The 21,094-nt window shown below is 39.4% G+C and overlaps 1 protein-coding gene across 9 annotated transcripts in view; it reads right to left on the bottom strand.

Annotated features, from left to right (window-relative positions):
- Positions 1 to 369: 369 nt before the first annotated feature.
- Positions 370 to 21,094, bottom strand: part of LOC134564926 (ribosomal protein S6 kinase alpha-6) — a 44,883-nt gene continuing 24,158 nt past the window's right edge. For 6 of the 9 annotated variants that reach the window (XM_063424223.1, XM_063424228.1, XM_063424230.1 and 3 more), the window contains 16 exons: positions 19,918 to 20,024; positions 19,616 to 19,653; positions 18,413 to 18,555; positions 17,576 to 17,646; positions 16,204 to 16,292; positions 15,720 to 15,784; positions 12,158 to 12,260; positions 10,995 to 11,119; positions 10,598 to 10,723; positions 10,061 to 10,150; positions 9,253 to 9,411; positions 8,679 to 8,840; positions 8,204 to 8,280; positions 7,389 to 7,506; positions 6,216 to 6,356; positions 370 to 5,336 (listed from right to left, as the gene is read on the bottom strand). In XM_063424223.1, coding sequence (XP_063280293.1) covers positions 5,211 to 5,336; positions 6,216 to 6,356; positions 7,389 to 7,506; positions 8,204 to 8,280; positions 8,679 to 8,840; positions 9,253 to 9,411; positions 10,061 to 10,150; positions 10,598 to 10,723; positions 10,995 to 11,119; positions 12,158 to 12,260; positions 15,720 to 15,784; positions 16,204 to 16,292; positions 17,576 to 17,646; positions 18,413 to 18,555; positions 19,616 to 19,653; positions 19,918 to 20,024 — 1,740 coding nt within the window. In that variant the 3' untranslated portion in view covers positions 370 to 5,210. Of the gene's footprint in view, positions 5,337 to 6,215; positions 6,357 to 7,388; positions 7,507 to 8,203; positions 8,281 to 8,678; positions 8,841 to 9,252; positions 9,412 to 10,060; positions 10,151 to 10,597; positions 10,724 to 10,994; positions 11,120 to 12,157; positions 12,261 to 15,719; positions 15,785 to 16,203; positions 16,293 to 17,575; positions 17,647 to 18,412; positions 18,556 to 19,615; positions 19,654 to 19,917; positions 20,025 to 20,048; positions 20,084 to 21,094 lie in introns of all 9 variants that reach the window. The other 3 variants (XM_063424229.1, XM_063424224.1, XM_063424225.1) reach the window with 2 other exon arrangements.

The raw sequence follows: 21,094 nt of genomic DNA, 5'->3' as shown, positions 1-21,094 counted from the left end.
TGAATATAAATTTATAAGTAGAGATTGATGTATGTGAGATTTTTGGCAAGGTTTATGAAATAATTCATATACATTTAATTTAGGAATGTTTGCTCATTGTTTTTTATATCCATTTGAAAATCAGAAGCAAGCAAACTTCCAAAGCAGAAGTGATAGATTTCTGTCAATTACCAAATGTTATGAATTTGCAACCCTTTTATTCTAGTACTCAAGGAACTGCCAGCTAATTAAAACTGTACCTTTATGATTATTCAGGGAGTTTGACAAAAATAAATACAATTTTGAGGCTGTCTTTGGTGTGTTGTAATTGAAGGCAGCAGTGCCAAGAGAAACATCTCTGCACTGCCAGACCCAGCCTTGCAAGAAGAGAACGTAGTACAATGCAAACTTTAATGTCAATATATACAGAGCTTTAAAGAAAACATTTCTTTTAAAATTAAATGAAATAAATACAGTATGATACAAAATCCACAATATTCTTAAGAGAAAGAAATGACAGTTACAATATCTGATAATGGGGACCTTGTGTAGTTTCATCTTTGAAGTACCTCAGAGAGCATGGAATTCATTACACACTGTTCTCAATTAATGCCCTTTATGGAGATTTAGCCACGTGCCAGGAGAGTTTCAGCTCTAACCAGAGCATCAGTACAAGATGCCAAAGTGCTTGGGACATTATGATAATGCAATTAATCAATTAATTAGCAAACACTGCTCAAAAGTCTACTGCAAAACACCCAAACCTGAACACTTGGTCCTGCAAAGCAGATCCACCTCCAGTGTCCTCAGGCCTCATGTGAAAAACCCCACAAGAAGATTCAGGATTATTCAAACTCACTATCGGTAATAAGCTATTGCCCAAAAATTAATAATTAAGAGACATAATCAATTAAGTATATTTTAAAGCTTTCAGAGAAAGTTTGCTTTCTTTACACAGGAAAAATCTCAAGAAAACCACTTGCTGATGATTTAGTGGGGGACTTTCTAATTATGCAAATTATTACAATACTCAGTCAGCTTCAGCCATACATTAAGGGTGGGAGTTTTCAAATTTCTATCCATTCTTCTATTTGAAGAAGAAAATATTTTAAAAAATAACTGGAGCAGAGACAGAAATATTGATGCAGAAGGCTGATGTGGTATGGATGAAGTGCAGGGGTGTTACCGATAGCTTTCAGTGCACACCTAAAAGAGCTTTGGAACAAACTTTTAAGGAGAATTTTATGTTTTTAACCCTACAGAGCTCCTATAAGATTACATAAGGACTCCATTATGATCACAGCTTCAGAAGCTTTCTGGAAACTTTGAGAAAGAAAAACCTGCTCCTCCCTCCCCTCCCACAAATATTGCAAACTTTTAGTTCTAGGTAGGACTGAAAAGCTTAAGTGCTACAGAAATACATAAAACCATTGATGTTTTAGCCCAATTTCACCGACACAAACAAGGAGAATTATTATCATCTTGTGTAATTAATTTCACATAGCTCTACAGACCAGTCTCTAAATACATTGCAAGGAAATCTTGAAGTTTGCTAAAGGTTATTTTAACTATTGGGCAGCTGAAGATCAGCTTTGGAAAAGGTATTAAAACATGGAAGACAGAATTCAAGCTCAGCATGGCTGACTTGGGTGAGATTTTGGATGCCTCCTCTGGCTGCAAGAACATTCAAACAACAGAGGCCTGAAATGAACAGCAGGATCAGCCCCCTGCACCTCCTGGCGTGGGCAAGAGGAATTCACTGACTTTGAGCACAATGGGATAAAGAAAACCACACAAGCCACACATCGATGGCTTGACTGGACCCAACCAGGAAAGCTCTCAGGAAGGCCCCTGTGACCCTACCATGGGCTCATCATGATGCCACTGCAGTTTTTGGATATGGAACAGGAATACGACAGAGTTCCTCACTTAATATCCAAAGGATAACTGAACGTACAAATTGAGATATCCTGGGGTGAAAGAACAGCAAAAGACATCCTGAGCCCACTCCAGCTCCAGTGGGAATCTGCTTTCTGTGTGCCCCAGAGCTGGAACTTAGAATGATCATCACCAAACATCAGAGCAGGAGCTTTTTTGGCAGGAAGCCACAGCCAAAATATTCTATCATTAAAGACTTAGTTCTGTGGAAATTCCTTTAGTCTGAATGCCTACTTCTGTATAATTATGAGCCTTTGTAAAAATTTGTCTTTTTTTTCTAACTCAGTAAGGCAGTAAGAACATCACCAGTTTGTAAACTTGAACTGTGCCCAGATGATATGAAATAATTTCCACCAACCTCCAGTCTTTCACTGCAGCCAGAGCACTTTCCCATTTCCCACCTGCTCTTCCATCTCAAACCTTTAACTGACAGCTCATGAGCAGACCATGCTACTTTTAGATATCAAAACCTAAGTTGGGAAAGAAAGGGATGAGAAACAGGCAAGGAATTCCCAAAGGAGCCTCACAAAAATGATCATTAAATATAGTAAAAGTAAACTGCAAGTGAACTCTTTCGTGTTCCTGCAGATCCCAAATAGTCCAAGACTGATATGCTGAAATAGTCAGAGCAAGGGAACTTTCCCCCCAAAATAAGGATTATAATTGGAATACCAGGGTACACTGGCCTGTCAGATATAACATATCCATACGTTTTCCCCAGGAGAAGACAACTTTGTAATGCTGCAATCACTGAAACGTTGCTTTTATCCCTGGAGTACCACTTGCACTAAAGGTCAGTAGTGATATAACACAGGGATAACTTTACAGGAGATGTTTTAAATACTCTGCAATGAATCAGAACATCCACCTTGTTTGTGTTCTTTTCCTCTCACCACCTTTGTGTTGCACATCAAGAACAACTTGAGTCCCTTCAGCTGCTTCCAACTGCTCTTGTGAAAAAAGCTTTTAAGGTGCTTATGCCGTGGTGCTTCTAAGCAAGCTAAAAGAAAATATCAACAGAAACACTGTTAAATGACTCATGGGTAAAGCCATTAAAGACCAGCTGCTGCCTTACAGGAAAGCTGAAGACAATTCAAGTTTGACATTTTCCTGGTATTCCAGGCTTTGTATTACTTCTTATCCCCAACACCACATGACACCTAGACCTGGGCTCAGAGTGTTTAATTTACACCACTTTTGCCTTTTTTTTTTTTTTTTTTTTTTTTTTAGTGAATTAAAATTCTTCTGGCAGTCATCTTTAAATTCACATAAAAATGACCCTGACAGAGTGTAGACAAGAGGTTTCCAGGCATTCTTGCTGGAAAAGGTCTTCAATAACGAAAAGGAAGATGAAGCAGCTGCAAAAGGGGCAGATTTTGTATTAAACAAGGAGCTTTCCAGGAAGCAGTTGTGTTCTTTGATAAGCTTTCAAGCATTTCAAACAGGCACCTCAAAACTAGGCACAAATGACCCCTAAAGCTTCCAACATCTAACAAACACTCAAGAAGTTCCATCTGGGGGATGTTCTGTGTGATACAAAGAGCACACCTATGTTTGCTCTATCATTAAGTCTCAACTCTACATATATTCATACTTAACTATTTGGCCAGATAATGTCCATCTTCCCCCATCACAACAGAAGAAAGCAGCTTATCTAAAAGTACTTCCAACATCACCAATTCCTTCACAGGTATAACCAAAAACCAGCCAACATCTCTTCTGAGATCTGAGTTATCACCACCACTCCTGGTGCTTGGGCCAGAATTCTCCTGGAAGTTTTTTTTTTTTGCTGTCTCAAAACACTGATTTCTGTCTGCCCTGGGGTCTTGCATTTGAAAATTCAATGATGACAAATGAGTCTGAACTATGTTTGAGTTTTGGTCACTTCACAGTCTAATGTCACTAATATATTTAATATTTAAAATCATCCTGCTATGTCACTATAATTACTCAGTGTCTACAACTTTTGAAAACACTTATAAGTATAGCTCTGAATGAACTATCAGCAGTTAGCATTGGTTTTGAGTCAGGAAACCCCAAGGTAATTCTGGCCCTGAAATGAATTTCCTTTCCACCAGAGCATTTAGGAACAGCTGAAGTCCTAACACCAGACAGAGAGGGTGAGTGAGTGCTGGCCACAGGATGCTGAAAGAAATTTGTCCCTAACTGTGAAATTTCTTGGTCAGAATTCCCTCATCTGGGCACACAGCAAGGCTTATTTATTTTCCCAAGCTACTCCTACAGTTAGGCAAAGAGAATTTTGCATTGCTGTTCTGTAATATTTGTACATGTGGCAAGAGAGTAAGAGAGAAGCAACCTTCTATTAAAAATAAAATCAAATAAATAAAAATAAACCCCAAGTGCCAAGTTGGTTATAATAAAGTGTCAGTTTGTCTCATATGCCAAACAAACCTAATATTGGGTGTATTTAGTGGAAAGACTGCTGAGGAAAGTAACACAGTAGTTGTACTAATGGATAGGAAATATAAATAACAAAGGATTGAGCTGCATGATGTTGTTTTGAAGTGGCACCAATGTTTCTGAGAGCCTGAATTTTGACAGTTTTCATATATTGACTTTCTCCAGCTCAGTGGAGGACACAATTTGTGGTAACGACCATAAATGTTCATTTTCCTGTTAGAGGCCATAACCAGCATTTCTTTTGGGTCACAAGAGATCAAATTGAAGTGCAGGATCTTGTATATCCCTTTGGTTTGTATTTCCACAGAAACTCCTCAGTTACTGGCACCATGCAAACACAGACTTACCAAATCAACAGTGATGAATTAACTTTGGCACATCACATTGCTCAACTGCATAAGTCATGGACAAGGGAAAGGAACTGAGTTGAATCAAGGAAGTGCCCAATTACAAAATGAAGAATTTGCCTTTCACAGCAAGGTCTAAAGGTGTGAAGCAAGAAAACTCACACTGACGCTTTATGTACAACTTGGTCATTGGGAATGGTCCCCTAAATTTTTTTTTGTTTTTGTTTTTTTTAACCTGAACCCAGCAAAACTATAAAGAATGTGAAAGAATATTTCCAACACATCTCAAAGGACAGTGTAGAGAAATTCATTATGGTGTACCTGATGTTTAAGTTAACAGATATGGCCTGTAAAACAAACACAGTATGAACCTGTGGATTTTTTTTCTTTTTAAAAAAAGGACTTATACAGAATTCAAGTAGTGTAGCAGGAAACCATAGATGCCTTTTGATCACAGGTCAGGCAAAACAGAGCCACTTGCTAGGTTTCCCCCTTGCTTGTGTCTGCTCAGGTGTCCCAGTGGATCTATAAGTCTGTGGATGTGAGCTTTTTCATGCTTCGTCGCTGAGCTAAACTGGAGGCTGCCACAGGCTCCAGCACTGGCTGAAATGTCTTGTGATTCAGTGCAGAATATGTAGCAGCCATGGCTCCCTAGAGAAAAAGGAAATACGTGATAATAATTCATATATGTAGAAGTTTTAATCAGAAAATAAAGCAAGTAAACATTAAATACTCAACTAGCTCTATTAAAACCAAACAAAACTTATGCCAGGTCATGTGAATTCTCCTAAGTTTGTTAGGAAAAAAAAATCTGTTGTTGAATCCTTCCAATGTCTAAGCATGGGTGCCTGACACTTCTTTCTCTTTCTTTTGTACTTGTTTTGTATCCCTTAGATGTAGGAGTGACCTGTTAATGTAGGTCAGAATTTGTATCTTTCAAGCCAGATTAGAACAAATTTCTCAAATACAGCCACTTCAGTGGTTACTCAGGTCCTGACATAGGAGACAGCTCAAGAACTACCTTACAGAAAACACACACAAAAATCTCTTCCTCTACAGAGGTTAAAAATAATTATTTATTAATTTCATTTGTAGAGGAACTTTACACAGAGGTATGTAGTGCCAGGACAAGGGGAATGGCTTCACACTGCCAGAGGGCAGGGTTAGGTGGGATATTGGGAAGAAATTCCTCCCTGTGAAGGTGGGCAGGCCCTGGCACAGGGTGCCCTGAGAAGCTGTGGCTGCCCCTGGATCCCTGGCAGTGTCCAAGGCCAAGCTGGACATTGGGGCTTGGAGAAGCCTGAGACAGTGAAAGGTGTCCCTGCCCATGGCAGGGGGTGGGTGGCCCAGCTTTAAGGTCCCTCCCAACCCAAACCAATCCACCATTCCATGAATTTGTCTCACTATGTAACTTAAATGTGTTGGTACTACAGAAAGCAAATAGAAAAAATGAGACTTCTGTCTGTAGCTCTAAACCAACTGAACTCCTTGCACAGCCCCCAGCTGAAGCAGCATCCCAGGTGGGTTTACCTTTACTAGATGTGGAGCATCTTGCCTGTTGAGCTGATAATGAGGCAGCTGGTCCCTACAGGCAATCCAGGAATGCTTCAGCACCTGCTCGGCCGTGTACCGCTGGTGGGGATCCACGTGCAGCATGTGTGACAACAAGTCCTGCAGGGAAGGGAAACACGAAAATTGCTCAGTCCAAATCATCTTAGGCGGCCTTTAAAGCAGCAGGGATGGCAGCTATGAGAGAAGCACCCGATGTGGAGGGATTAACAGAATGTCAGCACACAGATCAGCAGACAAATGGGATCATTCTGCACCCTGACACTGCAGAAGGCTGAGAACAATGTGTGGTACTATTGGAGCAGTTCAACAGAGCCAGCCTTGATTGCAAAGCAACTCACTGTTGTGCCTTTCATGTTTATTATGAATGCAATCTTTAAAAGACTAGAAATCCTATTATAATGTAGTAAGCAGATTTTATGGAGGAAAGCTATTATTTGCAAATCTCTCTCCTTGTTCATTCTGCACTTTGGGCTCTGCTGACTCCTTACTACAACTGAATTCAGAGACAGTGAGACACCAGCAAGGAATTTTTCCTTCAAGGAGCCACATAAAGCATAAAGCCAACAGCAATGGACATTTGTTTTTGCCTGTGAGAAACATTAGCAATAAGCTACTGATTAATTACAACAAAGGAGAGGTGGGTGGGAAGGGTGCAGAACAGAGACAGCAATAGTTTGAAATAAAACCAAAATACGAGCAAGCTGACACAATGTTCCCTTTGTTTTAGGTACAAAATGTGAAGCATTCTTAAATACACAAAAGTGAATTTCTCATGCTAAGACAGCAGCAGCCAACAAGCATTCCGAATCACTCCTACTGAAATGAACAAATAGTGCAGTTCCAAAGGATCAGGAAAAAATATTTAAACGTTAATATTTAATATTAATGCTGATCTTTTTAAAAGATAACACTGGTGATAAAGATACCCACAGAATGGGTCAACACCATCCCAGGGAATCCATACTGATTACAGATGGAGTCTTTAAATAAAATGTCGGAGCAGATATCCTTCCCTGCAATGAAGTCTGCAGACAATAATAACAAACTACACTTACAGAGCAGTCTAGCTGATAAAGCTCAGTAGATTTCATTGGAATTCTACAAAAATATAAAACCAAAAAACATTTACACCTTTGCTGCATCTGAAACAGTGTCCCAATTGCCTCCACTTAGAGAGAATTTTCCACTGCCTATCCGTACTAGGATCTCCTCAGGAGTATCATTGGGACCATTGGCAAATGGAGTATAGCTGGTGAAAGAAAAAAACCAACAAAAACACCTTGTTAGATAAAAACTGCAAGAAACTGGTAAAATCTCATGAATCAGAGTCAATATTCCAATGCCAACAGAAACATATCACAGAATGTATACACATACTATTAAATATTATTATTTCTAGTATTAAATGGCAAGTAGAGATTTCTCAAGAGAATAATTTCGAATAGACAGAATTTAGCCATAAGATGAAAAACCTGCTATTTTTCTGTTAGAGCGGTATCCAGCAAACATCTCTCATTTGGCCACTAGATGCTTCCTAGAGCTTCATTAGGTTTGGATTGTTTAGGAAACTCCAGAGATCACAACCCAGAGTGTTCTACACAGGAATGCAGCAGGGGCAAGAGACACAAGGTAAGTAAAGGGGATGGGGTGGGAGGACAAGAGACTGGAGGGTAAAAAGAAACCCACCACATATTTTCACAGACTCAATTTCCTCCTGAAAACTGGGGGAAGTCTTTGGCACCCCCAAGTCCTGCAGTATGGGAAGAGAAACCCTGATCCTACCTGTGAGATAAACATGGTTTATTTGGCTTTGATTCAGCACTGCCTGTCCCACCTGAGTGTCTGTGTCATTCCATGAGCCCATGCCTCACCATTTCTATGGAAGCAAGGATTCAGGCAACATTCTGGGATTTTAGGTAAACAAAAGAGCTCAGAAATATTCTCACCCTGCCAACATTGTGTAAAGGAGAACTCCCAAGCTCCATATGTCACAAGCAGCATCATATCCCTGTCTCATGAGAACCTATGATACAGAGAGCATTAAAGATTTACCATATATTACAAAAAACACCCCAAAACAACACCACAGCCTAAGGAAGGGTAAGACCATCCCTGGATCATGTCAGAGATTTGACTATTGATTTTCTAATATACAGGTTGCAGTAAATACCAAGAATATTTCTTGTTCCCAGGTAATCTCTTAAGATTTTCAACAGGCTCACATCTTATCTTTAAGGGTGGGCTCTGCTGTTTTTAAAGCAGGTTTATAATAAACATGCCCCAGTGTTTAAAAAGCATGTGTGATTATATTTAAAGAAAAGTAGCAGAACTGTTGAAGGTTTTTTCCAAGCATTGCTGAAATTTTTAAGCATTTGATGCACCAAAAACAGCATAAAGAAAACACAGAGCAGCTTGAAATACCTCTGGTGCCACAAAGTTTGCTGTGTAGCAGGGAGTTAGAAGTAGTCCATTTTCTCCTCGAAGTTGTTTTGCAAATCCAAAATCACAAATCCTGATAGAATCAGCATTGTTTGAATCATCAGTGTATAAAATATTACTGGGTTTAAGGTCTCGGTGCACCACCTTTAAGCAAAGATATTAGAAAAGCCATCATTTAGGAGGAGCAGGTACATTTGTTTGTAATTTACAATTTATGAAAGCTATTCTCTAGATTAAGATACTTATGAGAGTTTTAAAAAACTATGTAACTTTAAAGTACCCAAAAATTCTAGTTCAAGTAATGTAATAAAAACCTCCTGGCTCATAACGCAACTGGAACCAGCATCACCATTTGGCAAGGAGAACAGGACAAAAATCTGCTGTTTCATAAAGTGTAGTCCAAAGGGTTTGCCAGGATAACAGGATAAGTTGTTTCTATGATTCACCTTTGTGATAAATACAAAACCTTGTAGCATGAGAACAAGCCAAGCAAAGGACACAGGGCAAGGTAATTTCAGAGCTGTGACAGGGGTGTGTAGTGGGAGGGCTCACTCACCCCCTGGCAATGCAGGTAGTCCACGGTCTTGGTGATGGTGAAGAGCACAGCGCTGGCCTCCCGCTCCGAGAAGAATTTCTGCCTCAGGATGCGGTCCAGCAGCTCCCCCCCCTTCATCAGCTCTGTGACCAGGTAGATGAATCTGCCATCATCATACACCTGGGGAGAGGTTGAACAGTGCACTCACACAAAATACACTCCGAGCTATTAAAAGGCAACATCTGTAGTTACACATCCCCAGAAATCCCCTCCTCCCACAGGAGTAGGCAGCACAAACAGCAGGGACTGCCAAAGCAGGGACTGCAAGGCAGCTCATGTGTCATCCTGGGAGTTCATAACTCAGCTGTTAATTCATCACTCTCAATTCAAGTTGTTAATTCATCACTCTGAGTTACATTTTTCAGTGTAAGAACTACCGTTGGAAGAGGAGAGCAGCCCTACAACTCCCTACTGCTCTTCCCTTCCAGGGTCATTCTGGGATAGACAGGACAACATGCAGGCCACTGCTTTTTTTTTTTTCTTTTCTTTTCTTTTCACCAACACATTGGCTGCTCCTTTGAAACAAGAAGAAATATGGCATTTCTAACCTTTACATCATTTCTCACTTCAGGCTGGTTAAACAGGCCTTAGAAAAAATTAGTACCAGGACAACGTTGTATTTTGAAACACTCCCTCTACTATTACATACTGCTCTGCCAGTAGATTTTTCTATGTAAAAGAAACTTAATGAATCCCAATAAATTGCCGACATCTGCGTTTATTTTTTCAGCACTGTCTAATAAGAGGCAGCAAAAAAGGAGGTACATACATCCTTTAAAGTGATAATATTTGGATGTTGCCCATAACGCATAAGAATTTCGATTTCTTCTGAGGGATCCCTTTTGCTTTTATCAATTATCTGCAAAATATAACAGGAAAAATAACTTGCATAAGCAAAGGCTATTTGCTAATGACATTTTTTTAAATTTATATTCTCATTTAAACAACAGAAAAAAAAATCTAGAGTTCATTACTTCTTACTAATCATGAGTAATTAATCTTCCAGCTTCTAATTCCATTTATTCATTTCTTGCTCTATCCTTGTTAAAATTCTATCACCTATCCTGCTCCACTGAACAAGGAAATGCACTGGTCTGAAACATCACTAATTCCCTGCAGCCCAGTTCCACCCTTGTGAATCTCGTTTTATTTCCAGTGTTCCCATCATTGTACAGGATTTTCAGCTTTCAAGATTGTAACTTATAAACACATAAACAGCCACAATAACTGGGAAATTCACAAATATAAGTTTTCAAATCTACTAGCCAATATTTTCAGAATGTCAGAGTAGAATTTATGCCAATACCTTCACAGCAAACTCCATGTTTGTAGCTATGTGGATACATCTTTTGCAAACAGAGTAGGAGCCCACACCAATATCTTCCTTCAGTTCATAGACATCAGTGAACTGTGCACTGTTTCCATGAAGCTGCTTTAAAAAAAACACAGGCAAATGGTTATCTAAAGCAACAGGATTCTCTTTGCCATTACACTGGTACCAAAAGCAGAAGTTTCTCTTGCTTGCTCATGATTTTTCTTTGAAATTCTGCCTCCAGAGAAACAGTAACTCACTTTTTAAAATCAAACATATGGAAGTATTTAATAAGACTTTTATAACCGTCTCCTCAACAAAGCAAATGTAAATACTGAATATTGGTAAGTCTTTGACATGTGAAAGAAGTTTCCCAAAAGCAAAGCATTACCTGGACTATGGGCAGGATATTGGTGAGGGGTGAAATTTTATGGTCTTCCACAGTAGTAGTTGCAACAAAACTAAATCCCTTGAAGAGTTGATGGGCGTTTGCACTGGGTGGGACCCCTGGAGAATCTGGGGGCACACAGACACACAAGATTAGTGTGGCTACATCCCAGCAAGGCCATTTCATAACATTCAGGAGAGGTATGTTAGAAAAACCATCTTGAGGGGAGGGAAGCAAACAAGAGGAACATCAATGTTAAATAATAAATAAAACTTCTAGTTTGTCATCTGTGCTCTCTTACTTCAGTAACAAACACAAACAAGTATTCCAGGGTTTAGAGAAAACTGCAAAGCACTGCAGGAATTTATGTGTGAACACATGTTTTAAGGAAGAAGTTCACTGAAGCAAAACTACTTATGGAAAAGAAATAAAGATCATTGTCAAAGCTTAACAGCTTTGTAACACAGAAGAGCAACAACAGAACTGCTGGTTCAGTGGCGAATGAGCTGCTGGCAAGGCACAAGTGAGGCAACACAAGAATACCCAAATAGTAAATTTTGACTGAAAAAAATATCCCTGAATTAATAGAATTAAGTTTTCCTCAGGTTATATTCTGTGTACCTCTGAATTCACTGTATGAAATCTCACAGTGAGCACAGCTCAATAATTTTGTGTAGCCTATCAAGAGCACAGACCTTCTCCAAACACGGGAAGAGGGTTTAGAAGCTGGATGCAGCAGCTATATTCACAAAAGAAAACCTCAAGTGAAACTTGAAGCAAACCAAGCAATAATAATGATAATAGTTTCTTAAAGCAAGGCAGTCTCAATAAAATGCTGACCCTAAAAAGACTCACTGCTGCAATCAAATTGAGTTTACTTTAATATTTAATACTTGCCCTCAAACATTGCATGCTTGACTTTAATCATAACTAGAAACATAGTCCAACTTTTAATATTCCATTTATTTTTTTCTTCCCGAGTCAAAGATTAACAAAATATTCAAAGAACAGAAACCTGCTGAGGGGAACATCCTCCTTCAAAGCACTGGAACCCTGGTGCATCCTTTCCTTATAACTTTTTCCCTGGCTTTTCTGCTTGTTGTTTTAGCATTAATTTGACCCTCCTGTCCCTCAAATCTCACCCATTTACAGCTATGCACAGTTACCTTTTGGTGTTTTTGCTGTGAATTCTGGATCAAAACAGAAAGTATCTTCTGGCTTTCCAGAGGCAGGTTTGAATGGAGGCTGAATTTCTCTTCTGAACAGTTTCTGAAAGAGAAGGACAAAGATTTAAGAGTCAATGAAGCTTCCACGGGAAGGACAAAGACCTCAACCAGTGTCAGGCACATCCCTCCTGGCAAGGAACTGCCCATTCTCAAAACTCTATTCCAGGTTTTTCCTAATCCACCAAACTAATCAGGGGAAAATCTCAAATCTGCAATAAATCCCATTTACAGCTAAGGAACAGAAAACTTCATGTCAAAAGATGTTGACTCCCCATGCAAAATTCAGGAATTTCTAAGAGCATTTCCTTGCCATTTTGCTCCTCCTTTCAGACCTATTTTGTGCAGTTTTTTTAAATTTAGCCTTCCTGCACAAAAGCATACAGTATATTTCAGTTAAAAAACCCAAACCAACCAACCCCAAGGAAAAGGGGACCTAAATTCATCCCAAAGAAATAAAGAGGAAAAATACAGAAGTGTCATTGTTATAGGTTGACACATTTTGGCTTTTAGATAAAGTGGGAACAGTTCCCTGTCAGGACCTTGAAATTGTTTTGAGACAGGCACCTATCAGAGTTCATTTTTGAATATTGACATATTGTTAGACCATTGAAGAAGCTGGATGCAACTCTGAGGAACACCCATATAAAATTCTGAGGAAGGGCAAGTCGGCCCTTTCCTCTCGGCCACTTGAACAGGTAACATCAGCCGGGCCGTTCTGTTAGAACAGCCCAGGCCAGCCTGCCCTGCCCCTCCCTCTGTTAGGCAGGGGGAGGCAGCCGGAGGCCTGGTCCTCTCCATGGGCTCCTGGCAGGAGAGGGGAGGTTGCCTATCCCCTGGAGCCAGCTGAGCCTCTGATAACATCTATGGGTCCAGTCACCGAGGGGTGGGCAGAGGTCCCCCACCCCGCTCCGGTGACTACCAGGCAAAGAAAAAAAAGGGGGGTGTGGGGGGGAATGCCTGGCCCTCTGAAGAGCAGCAGCAGGGAGAAGCTGCTGCTGGCAAAAATCACATGACCATAGTAGGCCTGGGCAGATTTAACCCTTTCTGGGCAAGCTGAAGCCTTCAAACTCCAACTCTTTCCCTAAGAGGAAAGAACACAGAGAGACAGTGTTACAGATACACATTATAGTATTGGCTTTTCGCAAATATTAAAATGATTGTTTTATGTGTGGTGCTGAAATAACTCTGCTGTAAGGATACAGATTTTATGTTTTTGCTTAGTCACAGTAGTGGAATAGCTGATTTATAGTTATGCTTGCAATTGAACTGTCTGTTTAGTTAACATCCAATGAACGTGTGAAGAAGACCCTGCTATTGATATGCCAGACTATCAGCACCTGCCACCTGAAGAAAGCATAGATCACAACCCAAACTAGAAGTGATAATGAAGACACAGCCAAGAAACACGCATGCTCTAAAAAGGCGGGACCATGCTAAACAATTCCTGGAATATGGAAACTAGTTTGTAGAAAAGTTTGAATATGCAACAGACTGATGCAATAGAAAGGGTATTTAAAGAAGGTCTCTGAAATAGCAGCTGTGCACTTGGCTAAATGCCAAGTCACCTGGGCGTTAATCCTTTGTTTGATTTCTGTCTCCTAATTGTCTTACATATTTTTTTTATTAAACCTATTTTTAATTTTACCAGGAAAGTGGACCTCGTTTTTCACAGACAGCATGATATGACGTCAGCAAAAGAACTGATAAAGATTATTGGAAAAAAGGGATTGAGGAAGTGGACATTTCTGACTGGACTTCTCTGGATGTAAACCATGGAAACTGGACTAACATATCCCTTCAAATCATGGAAAGATATGCATTTAGGGAGATCTTCAAATTTGTGTGTGGATTTTGAACAAAGGTGTGTGTGATGGACTAAGTGATACTGATCTTAAAAGATGCTTGAACAGAGATAGAGATAAGTCCTTTGTGCTAGTGAAGAAGTGAGATCTCTCTGTTCCCTGAGAAGAATCCTTTGAGTTGTGCATCTTTAAAAGGTGACACCCTAATATGCAAAAGTCTAGACCCATGACCCATAAGCAGCGTGGGAAAACTGCTAATGAGAGGGGTCACAGAAGCAAAGTTTTTTACCAGGCGGCTGTTTTTGTGGCAGTTAAAACCCACGAGAAAACTGTTTTGTTAGTGGGGAAATTCTATGGGACATCAAGAGAGACTCCTCTCCCAAAGTGATGAAAGATTATTTTTAAATGGTGAAACTAAATAAAAATCATAGTTTTGTCTCTCTATGTTGGTTGTAGAAAAGTAAACAGTTTGTGGGGATGGAGAGAAAAGTTTTGAAAGCTTCATTTTTTTCTTCTTTTTTCCTTCCTTTAGTGTGTGTTAATAAACCTAACTTTGTAACCTTTAGGTTGAGCCTGTTTTGCCTTTTTCTCTCCCAAAGTCTATCTCACAGAAAGAAAAAGTAGGCACAAAAACCATCACAAATTTGGTGTGTTGACCAGGAAAAGTCAAAATTGGCGAACGTGAAACTGCTACAGTCATCAACACCACTGGAGTGAAATAAATACAAATTATTGTCAAATTGAAAAAAAAAAGGAAAAAAGAAAGAGCTAGAACTGCTGAGCTTTCAAAGTTCCCTGCTGGTATTTATTTCAACATCAGTCCCTCCAAAAGGAAAAAAAGTAAATAATCAAGCCAAACAAGACAACAGCTTCTGAAGAATATTCACATAAAGCAGAAGAGTTTTGCTGTAACTAAAAACTTGTTGCTGAACAGACTCTGAGGTAGCTGCTGCATGAATACAGCTAGAAAATCACTTTTCAGAAATAAATACAGGAGATAAATAGATAATGATGAGGGGCTTCAAAGAAACAGGTGAGCACAGCACTGCCCTGGGTGGCTGCAATTCTGTCAGCACAGCCACATCTTATTTATTCCATTAACCACTGTAGCATCACAGCAAAGGGGGGATTTATTTCACACACAGCACCTTGGCTTTGAGAACATTTCCGGCAAACACGGATCAGAGGATGAATGAGCCACAGAGCAGAATCATAAAGTGCTCATGAGGAATTGAAGCCAGGAGTTGTGATCTTGTAGACTTTGGATCATCTTGGAGCACCTGAGTTAATTCCTGACCTGTGACTGGGATGGAAGTGATGCAGAGGGAAGTCCAGGACAGTTACAGCCACAAGGAGCTGTTGTGCCCTGCAGGGAGCACTGGACAGACACTTCCTGAAGGATTCCCTGGGAAGACCAGCAGCCTCTCCCACCTATAAATGCTCTAATGGACCATTTCAGCTCGAGAATGCTGCAACTCAATTATTTAAAAAGTAAATGCACAATTTATAATTCATACTCCCTATCTGCAGTAAATACTGCAGCTCCAGATGCCAAGGAATTACAGGAGAAGCCAGGATATGCTAGTCAGCAGTAATGCAGTGTTTGCTGTGCCCTATTGAGATGTAAATACTTATACAAATGCTACAACACACAGAAAAAATTAACAACAGCTTTATCATTCAGATCCTTTTGTACTCACATTCCAGTCAACAGTAGAAAAAAAAGGATGTCTCTTGATTTCTTCAACTCCATCTGAACCAGCTCCTGAACAAAAGAAATATTGTATTTAACACACTTGTGGGTAAAGTCTTTGAAGATTGCACTAAAAATTAGTTCATTTCTAAAAAGTTTGCACAGACATAGTTATTTGAGGGAACTGTGAATACAGAAATATTCCAAGGATGTAAAATACCCAGGGAGGCAAAGAGAGCACAAGAAGCCCATAAATACAGTGTCAATATTCTTTGTTGTGACACTGTCAGAGCTTTGGCTCACTCCTAAGTCACTGATCCCACAATTTGATCATTCCTTGGCCAAATCCAGGAAGTCATGATCCAAGCTAACAGGAAATGGTACCCAAATGTTAGTGATCACCCAGAGCTTGAGAGTCTCTAGCAACTCCTTTTTTTTAATTAAAAGTTAGGCTGAGTTGATTATTTGAAGATCCAAATAAATGAACCAACCTAATCTATTTGATGGGTTCCTTTTAAACAACATCCTCAGGAGACTTTGTGCTTCAGGGCTGAGGAACTGAGGCATTCCCAGCTTTGCTCTAAAAGAAAACAGAGAACAAGTCAGAGGAAGAAACTTATCTTAGTAAAAACTGTCTACATAGATTTCACTGCAGTTTGATGTATCAAGGATCTATTCCAAAGCCTTGTAGAGTGCACATACTTTAATCACCAACTTTTAAAGTTTCCTATTATAGCAGTGGTTTAAAATAAAATGCAACAAAGAACAAACACATCAGACCAAAACCACCAAACCCCACCCAAGCCCCCAAAGCAAGCTTTATATGCTAAAACAGGGTAAAATAATTATCTCAGTATATATAAGTATTTTCAAATATATCTTCATGTCACCAGGAGGTTTTACCAAAATAACTACCAGTAACTCAGAAGAGACTCACTAAATCCCTAATTACCTGCCCTTGAAGGGATTGCTACTATTCTTCCAGGGCTCATTGAGCCATCATATAGAAGCTCACTGACTTTATCATTCATTTTATTTAATGGAAACTCTAATGCCAAGGCAGGAAATTCTTGTGCAGAACTGCAGCATCACTGGGAGCTGCAAGGGAAGCAGCTCGTGGTCTAATCCATCCTTTCACAGGAGCACCACCATGAACTCCCACTCAGGGCAAGCTCAAAGTGCCCTGTGCTGGAAGAACAGAGTTTCTCCCTCCCCCCCCTTCCTCATCACCCCTGAGAGGGCCCAAGGCTCTGCCTGTGCCAGAAGGAAACTGTTAGCTGAGCACAGACAAACAAGAACATATTTGCCCAACAGCTCCACTCACTGAACACCAGCTCACCCAGTTTGTCCAGTCCAACACCTTCTGTTGTAACTGGGGTAATTAGGGATGAGAATTAGAGCACGTAAGGGCTCTCCACACATCTGTACACAAAGTAGCACCTGATCACCTGCTGCTTACAAAACAAGGTGTGCTGTAACAGTAGCAAGGGAGTGTAAAAACAACAGCAGTGTAAATCAAGCTGCTCTCAGTCACTGCGCTGTTCTTATCTTTATTATATGCCTACAATCAAAGTACAGATTCATCCCTGAGACTTTAATTGCTGGGAATACTTAATGGTACTTCACAGTCTGGGATCTAAAGCTTATCAAGGGGCTTTGCTTTTTGCTCCTGTTGCAGTCCAGTGCTCTTAGAATCATAAAATGGTTTGGGTTGGAAGGGACCTTAAAGCTCATCTCGTTCCACCCCCTGCCATGGGGGACACCCTCCACAAGACCAGGCTGCACAAGGAGTTATAACAAGCTGTTAAAACATGTTTAAAATGGCATTTTCAGACTTCTGAATAAGGAAGGAGATATACTTACTTCAGTATCATATTCATAGTCTCATTTCGATCTTTACCTTGAAATGGCAGGGTACCAGTAAGCATTTCAAACTGGAAAGAACAAATGTTAATCTAAATCAACACTTCTTCCCCCAATTGCTGAAACAGTGTTAAGCACTGCACTCTTTCCTACCTCTACATCGCACTGGTTGAACTTGGAAAAGATTATGGATGTGTTCCCAAATATAAAATTCTGCTCTCACTTGCAGTTTACATGATGATAACAGAGGCAAGTGTAGCATCATGATGATGGAGGAATATTATACACCAGGAAGCTACTTGAAAGTAATAAAATCTTCTCCACAACCAGGTTTTAGATGTTGCCATATTCCAAAAACTGCCAAGAATGGTAAATTCTAGAGCAGTAGTTTGCTTTTCAAGTCCATCTGCATGTCAGGCTGATGCTCTAACACATCTCAGCAAGCACAGAAGTGGCAGCCGTTACTGAATTATCTCACTATTCCACTACAGCACTCCTTCCACAGGCTCACTCTCACAGAAACGCCATTAATATTCCTTCAAACGAAGTCTTAAAGTCTGTTTTTAAATTTAACTATCAAGTAACATGCAAAATAAATATACAAAGTGAAGTCTCACACTGACTACAACTGGTTTTAACTACTAACGGACAACACAGGATTTTTCAGGTGCCTGATAAACATTCCTTAGAGGTGAAAAGTCAATTTTATTCCACTCAGTAGCAATTCAGTCATTGAATTGTCCCCCTTATCCAAACATCCCTAATCAGAACTGGACAAGCTTATTCTAAGTGCATTTGTGGGAGCTTAGCAAGGGAAGCAAGAGGCAAATACAGTACCATGAGGACCCCAAAGGACCACCAGTCAGCACTCTGGTTGTGCCCTCGCCTGTTTACCACTTCAGGAGCCATGTACTCTACAGTACCACAGAAAGAATAGGCCTTCTTCTCCTGGTCTACTGATTCCTTGCTGAGTCCAAAGTCTACAACAGCACCACAAGAACACAGCCAGTAAATAACTTCAGGGGAAAACCAATCAATATATGGTAATTCAAAACACAAGGGTTAAGAAGTTTGGGCTGGTTATTTTCACAAATATGATTAGCACAGCTCTCCATGAAACAAGAGACTGCAGGTATCTGGAGATAGCACATTTCGTTTACTACACACCTCCAAAACCATTCTAAAAGTCATTAAATCCATGATTAGCCATCAAAATTATCACTGAAATAACTCAACATTTGAAATCTTACACGTTTAGAGCTCTAAGATACCCAGAAGTTCTCATTTTCTCTGTTTATTGCCTGCTTTATTCACACAAAAAAACTGGATAAAAGTAAAAATCAGTTTCAAAGAGAATGCAGCCTGCAGTCTGGTCTTACTGAATGATGAATAAATAAAATCACACTGAAGTTATTGTTATTACATAAGGCAACATGGTTCTGTAACCTGCCTCAAGTTCAGTGCAGAACAGCTCTGCATTCCCAGAGTATTTAATTCCCAGAACACTTTTTTCCTTGTTTTGAATACAGTGAATACACAAGTCCTTGACACTGGCTCAGCTCTCAAGCATCCTTTTTTTCCACAGAGGAAAAGGATTGCTGATAAATGATCCCATCTATTATTTCCACTTTCAGAAGGAAGTGACAAATTTAGGATTGAACTGTATTTAAATATAGCAGAATTTTTAAAAGGTATGCATTTTATAAACCTGAATTCCATCACCATTATTCTATCAAGCCTTTGAGGGTTTAAAAACCTTAATTTTCTCTTGGAATCTAACAGTAATATCTTAGATTAAAATATATGATGCAATCTCTAGTACAAAATAATCACCTTCAATGTAATTTAAAGCTTTCAGAAATTTATAGTAATTTGTTTCCCAAATAGTCAGTCTTTTATATACATCATTTTCTAGAATATATGTATTTGAATTGTTCCTCACAGAACTATTTTCTGCAATTTTATATGCATTTAAAATTGATAATACAGAAACTCAAAAACACTTATTTACAAAGGGCTGTATTAATGAGTGATGCCTACCTGTTAACTTGATATGTCCTGCTTCGTCAAGCAAAATGCTGAAAATTAAAATTCACATTCACCAAAACACATAAAGAGCGATGTTTACATAAAACATTTAAAATGTAAGATAAAAATGATGACATCCAATTCTGTTATTACTTTAACAAACAAATATTATTTCATTTAAACCAGAGATACATGTTTTATGTTTTGTATTTCTTTACAAAGTCTTAACAGAAACAGTTTTAATTTTTTACAGTGGAAAAGGCAAAGCAACAAGCAAAATACACATAATAGTGGCAAAATACATTTTACTTTACTTTTCTGGCTTCAGGTCCCTGTACACAATTCCCAAGCTGTGAAGGTGATCCAAAGCAAGGGCCAGTTCTGCGAGGTAGAATTTCACATCTTCCTCTGTAAACATAACCTAATAAGAACTGTATAGATTTACCTTCTGATCTTGTCTTCAGTTTTTAAAACTGCAATCTAAAAAAAAAATATAGTCCTGTCTGCCTAAATTTCAAACTTAGTTTTAGAAGTCACTTGTGAACTCATAATTCATGAGTTCAGCCAAAAGAAATGATTTACTAATATCTGTTAATTATAAAATACACAAAGAACTACCTGCAATACTTAAATAAAACCATCAGCAGAGCATTACTGCAGAGCATTAATTTTTAGATAATAAATTAATTGTTATATTTGGTGTAATTGACACCTAGCACTCCTCCTGCCACAATCCCAGACAGTTTTGCACTGCATCATAAAATTTAAGAAATGGCTGCTGTATTGGGTGAGTGTGAATTCACATTAACGAGATTTAGGAAAAAAAGCAAAAATCATTTAGGAAAAAAGAATGGAGAAAAAAACACTGGTGGCAATAACAATAACAGCCTAGGAGTTGAAGAACCTACTCTGCTCTTAGGAAAAACCAATAAAATTAAAGAAGCCTGGTGAGACACTGAAATACTGATGTTACTTCTAGAGCAGAGATGCATTTCTGTCCTGAACACTCCACAGATTGCTTCTAATTTAATATACAAAAACTGGGCCTCCTTTGGCTCTTGTCATGTTCTACAAATTACTAGAGAAGCCTGGAATCTTTAAATGGCTGGACTGTATTTGGGCTTTAAGGGAACTATTCCCTCATTTGCTGGATCCAGCAGGAATGGGGAGTGCAGCCACTCAGCAAGGCTGGAATGGAAGTACCTGGGCTCCCTGATTCAGTGCCACTGCTCTGAATTGCTCAGGTGTGATCTGTTCTCCAGGCACAGAATATTCCCTATTTTCCACAGTGACAGGTGCTGACCTTGGGTGAACAATGAAGCTGTTACACCCCACACAGTGTCACCTTCACACCTTTAAAGAGCAGTGTTCATGCTGGTTTCATCTCTTTCAAAAGAGCAAAGGGAAACCTTGGATTTCATTAACTCCTTGGATTTCATTACTCCTTGGAGCAGCCAAAATGCAAATCTCAGAATATAGTGATGCTAAATG

This window comes from Prinia subflava (assembly GCF_021018805.1).
Source record: "Prinia subflava isolate CZ2003 ecotype Zambia chromosome W unlocalized genomic scaffold, Cam_Psub_1.2 scaffold_22_NEW, whole genome shotgun sequence".
Lineage (NCBI taxonomy): Eukaryota > Metazoa > Chordata > Aves > Passeriformes > Cisticolidae > Prinia > Prinia subflava.
This window is presented reverse-complemented; position numbering and strand designations above follow the sequence as displayed.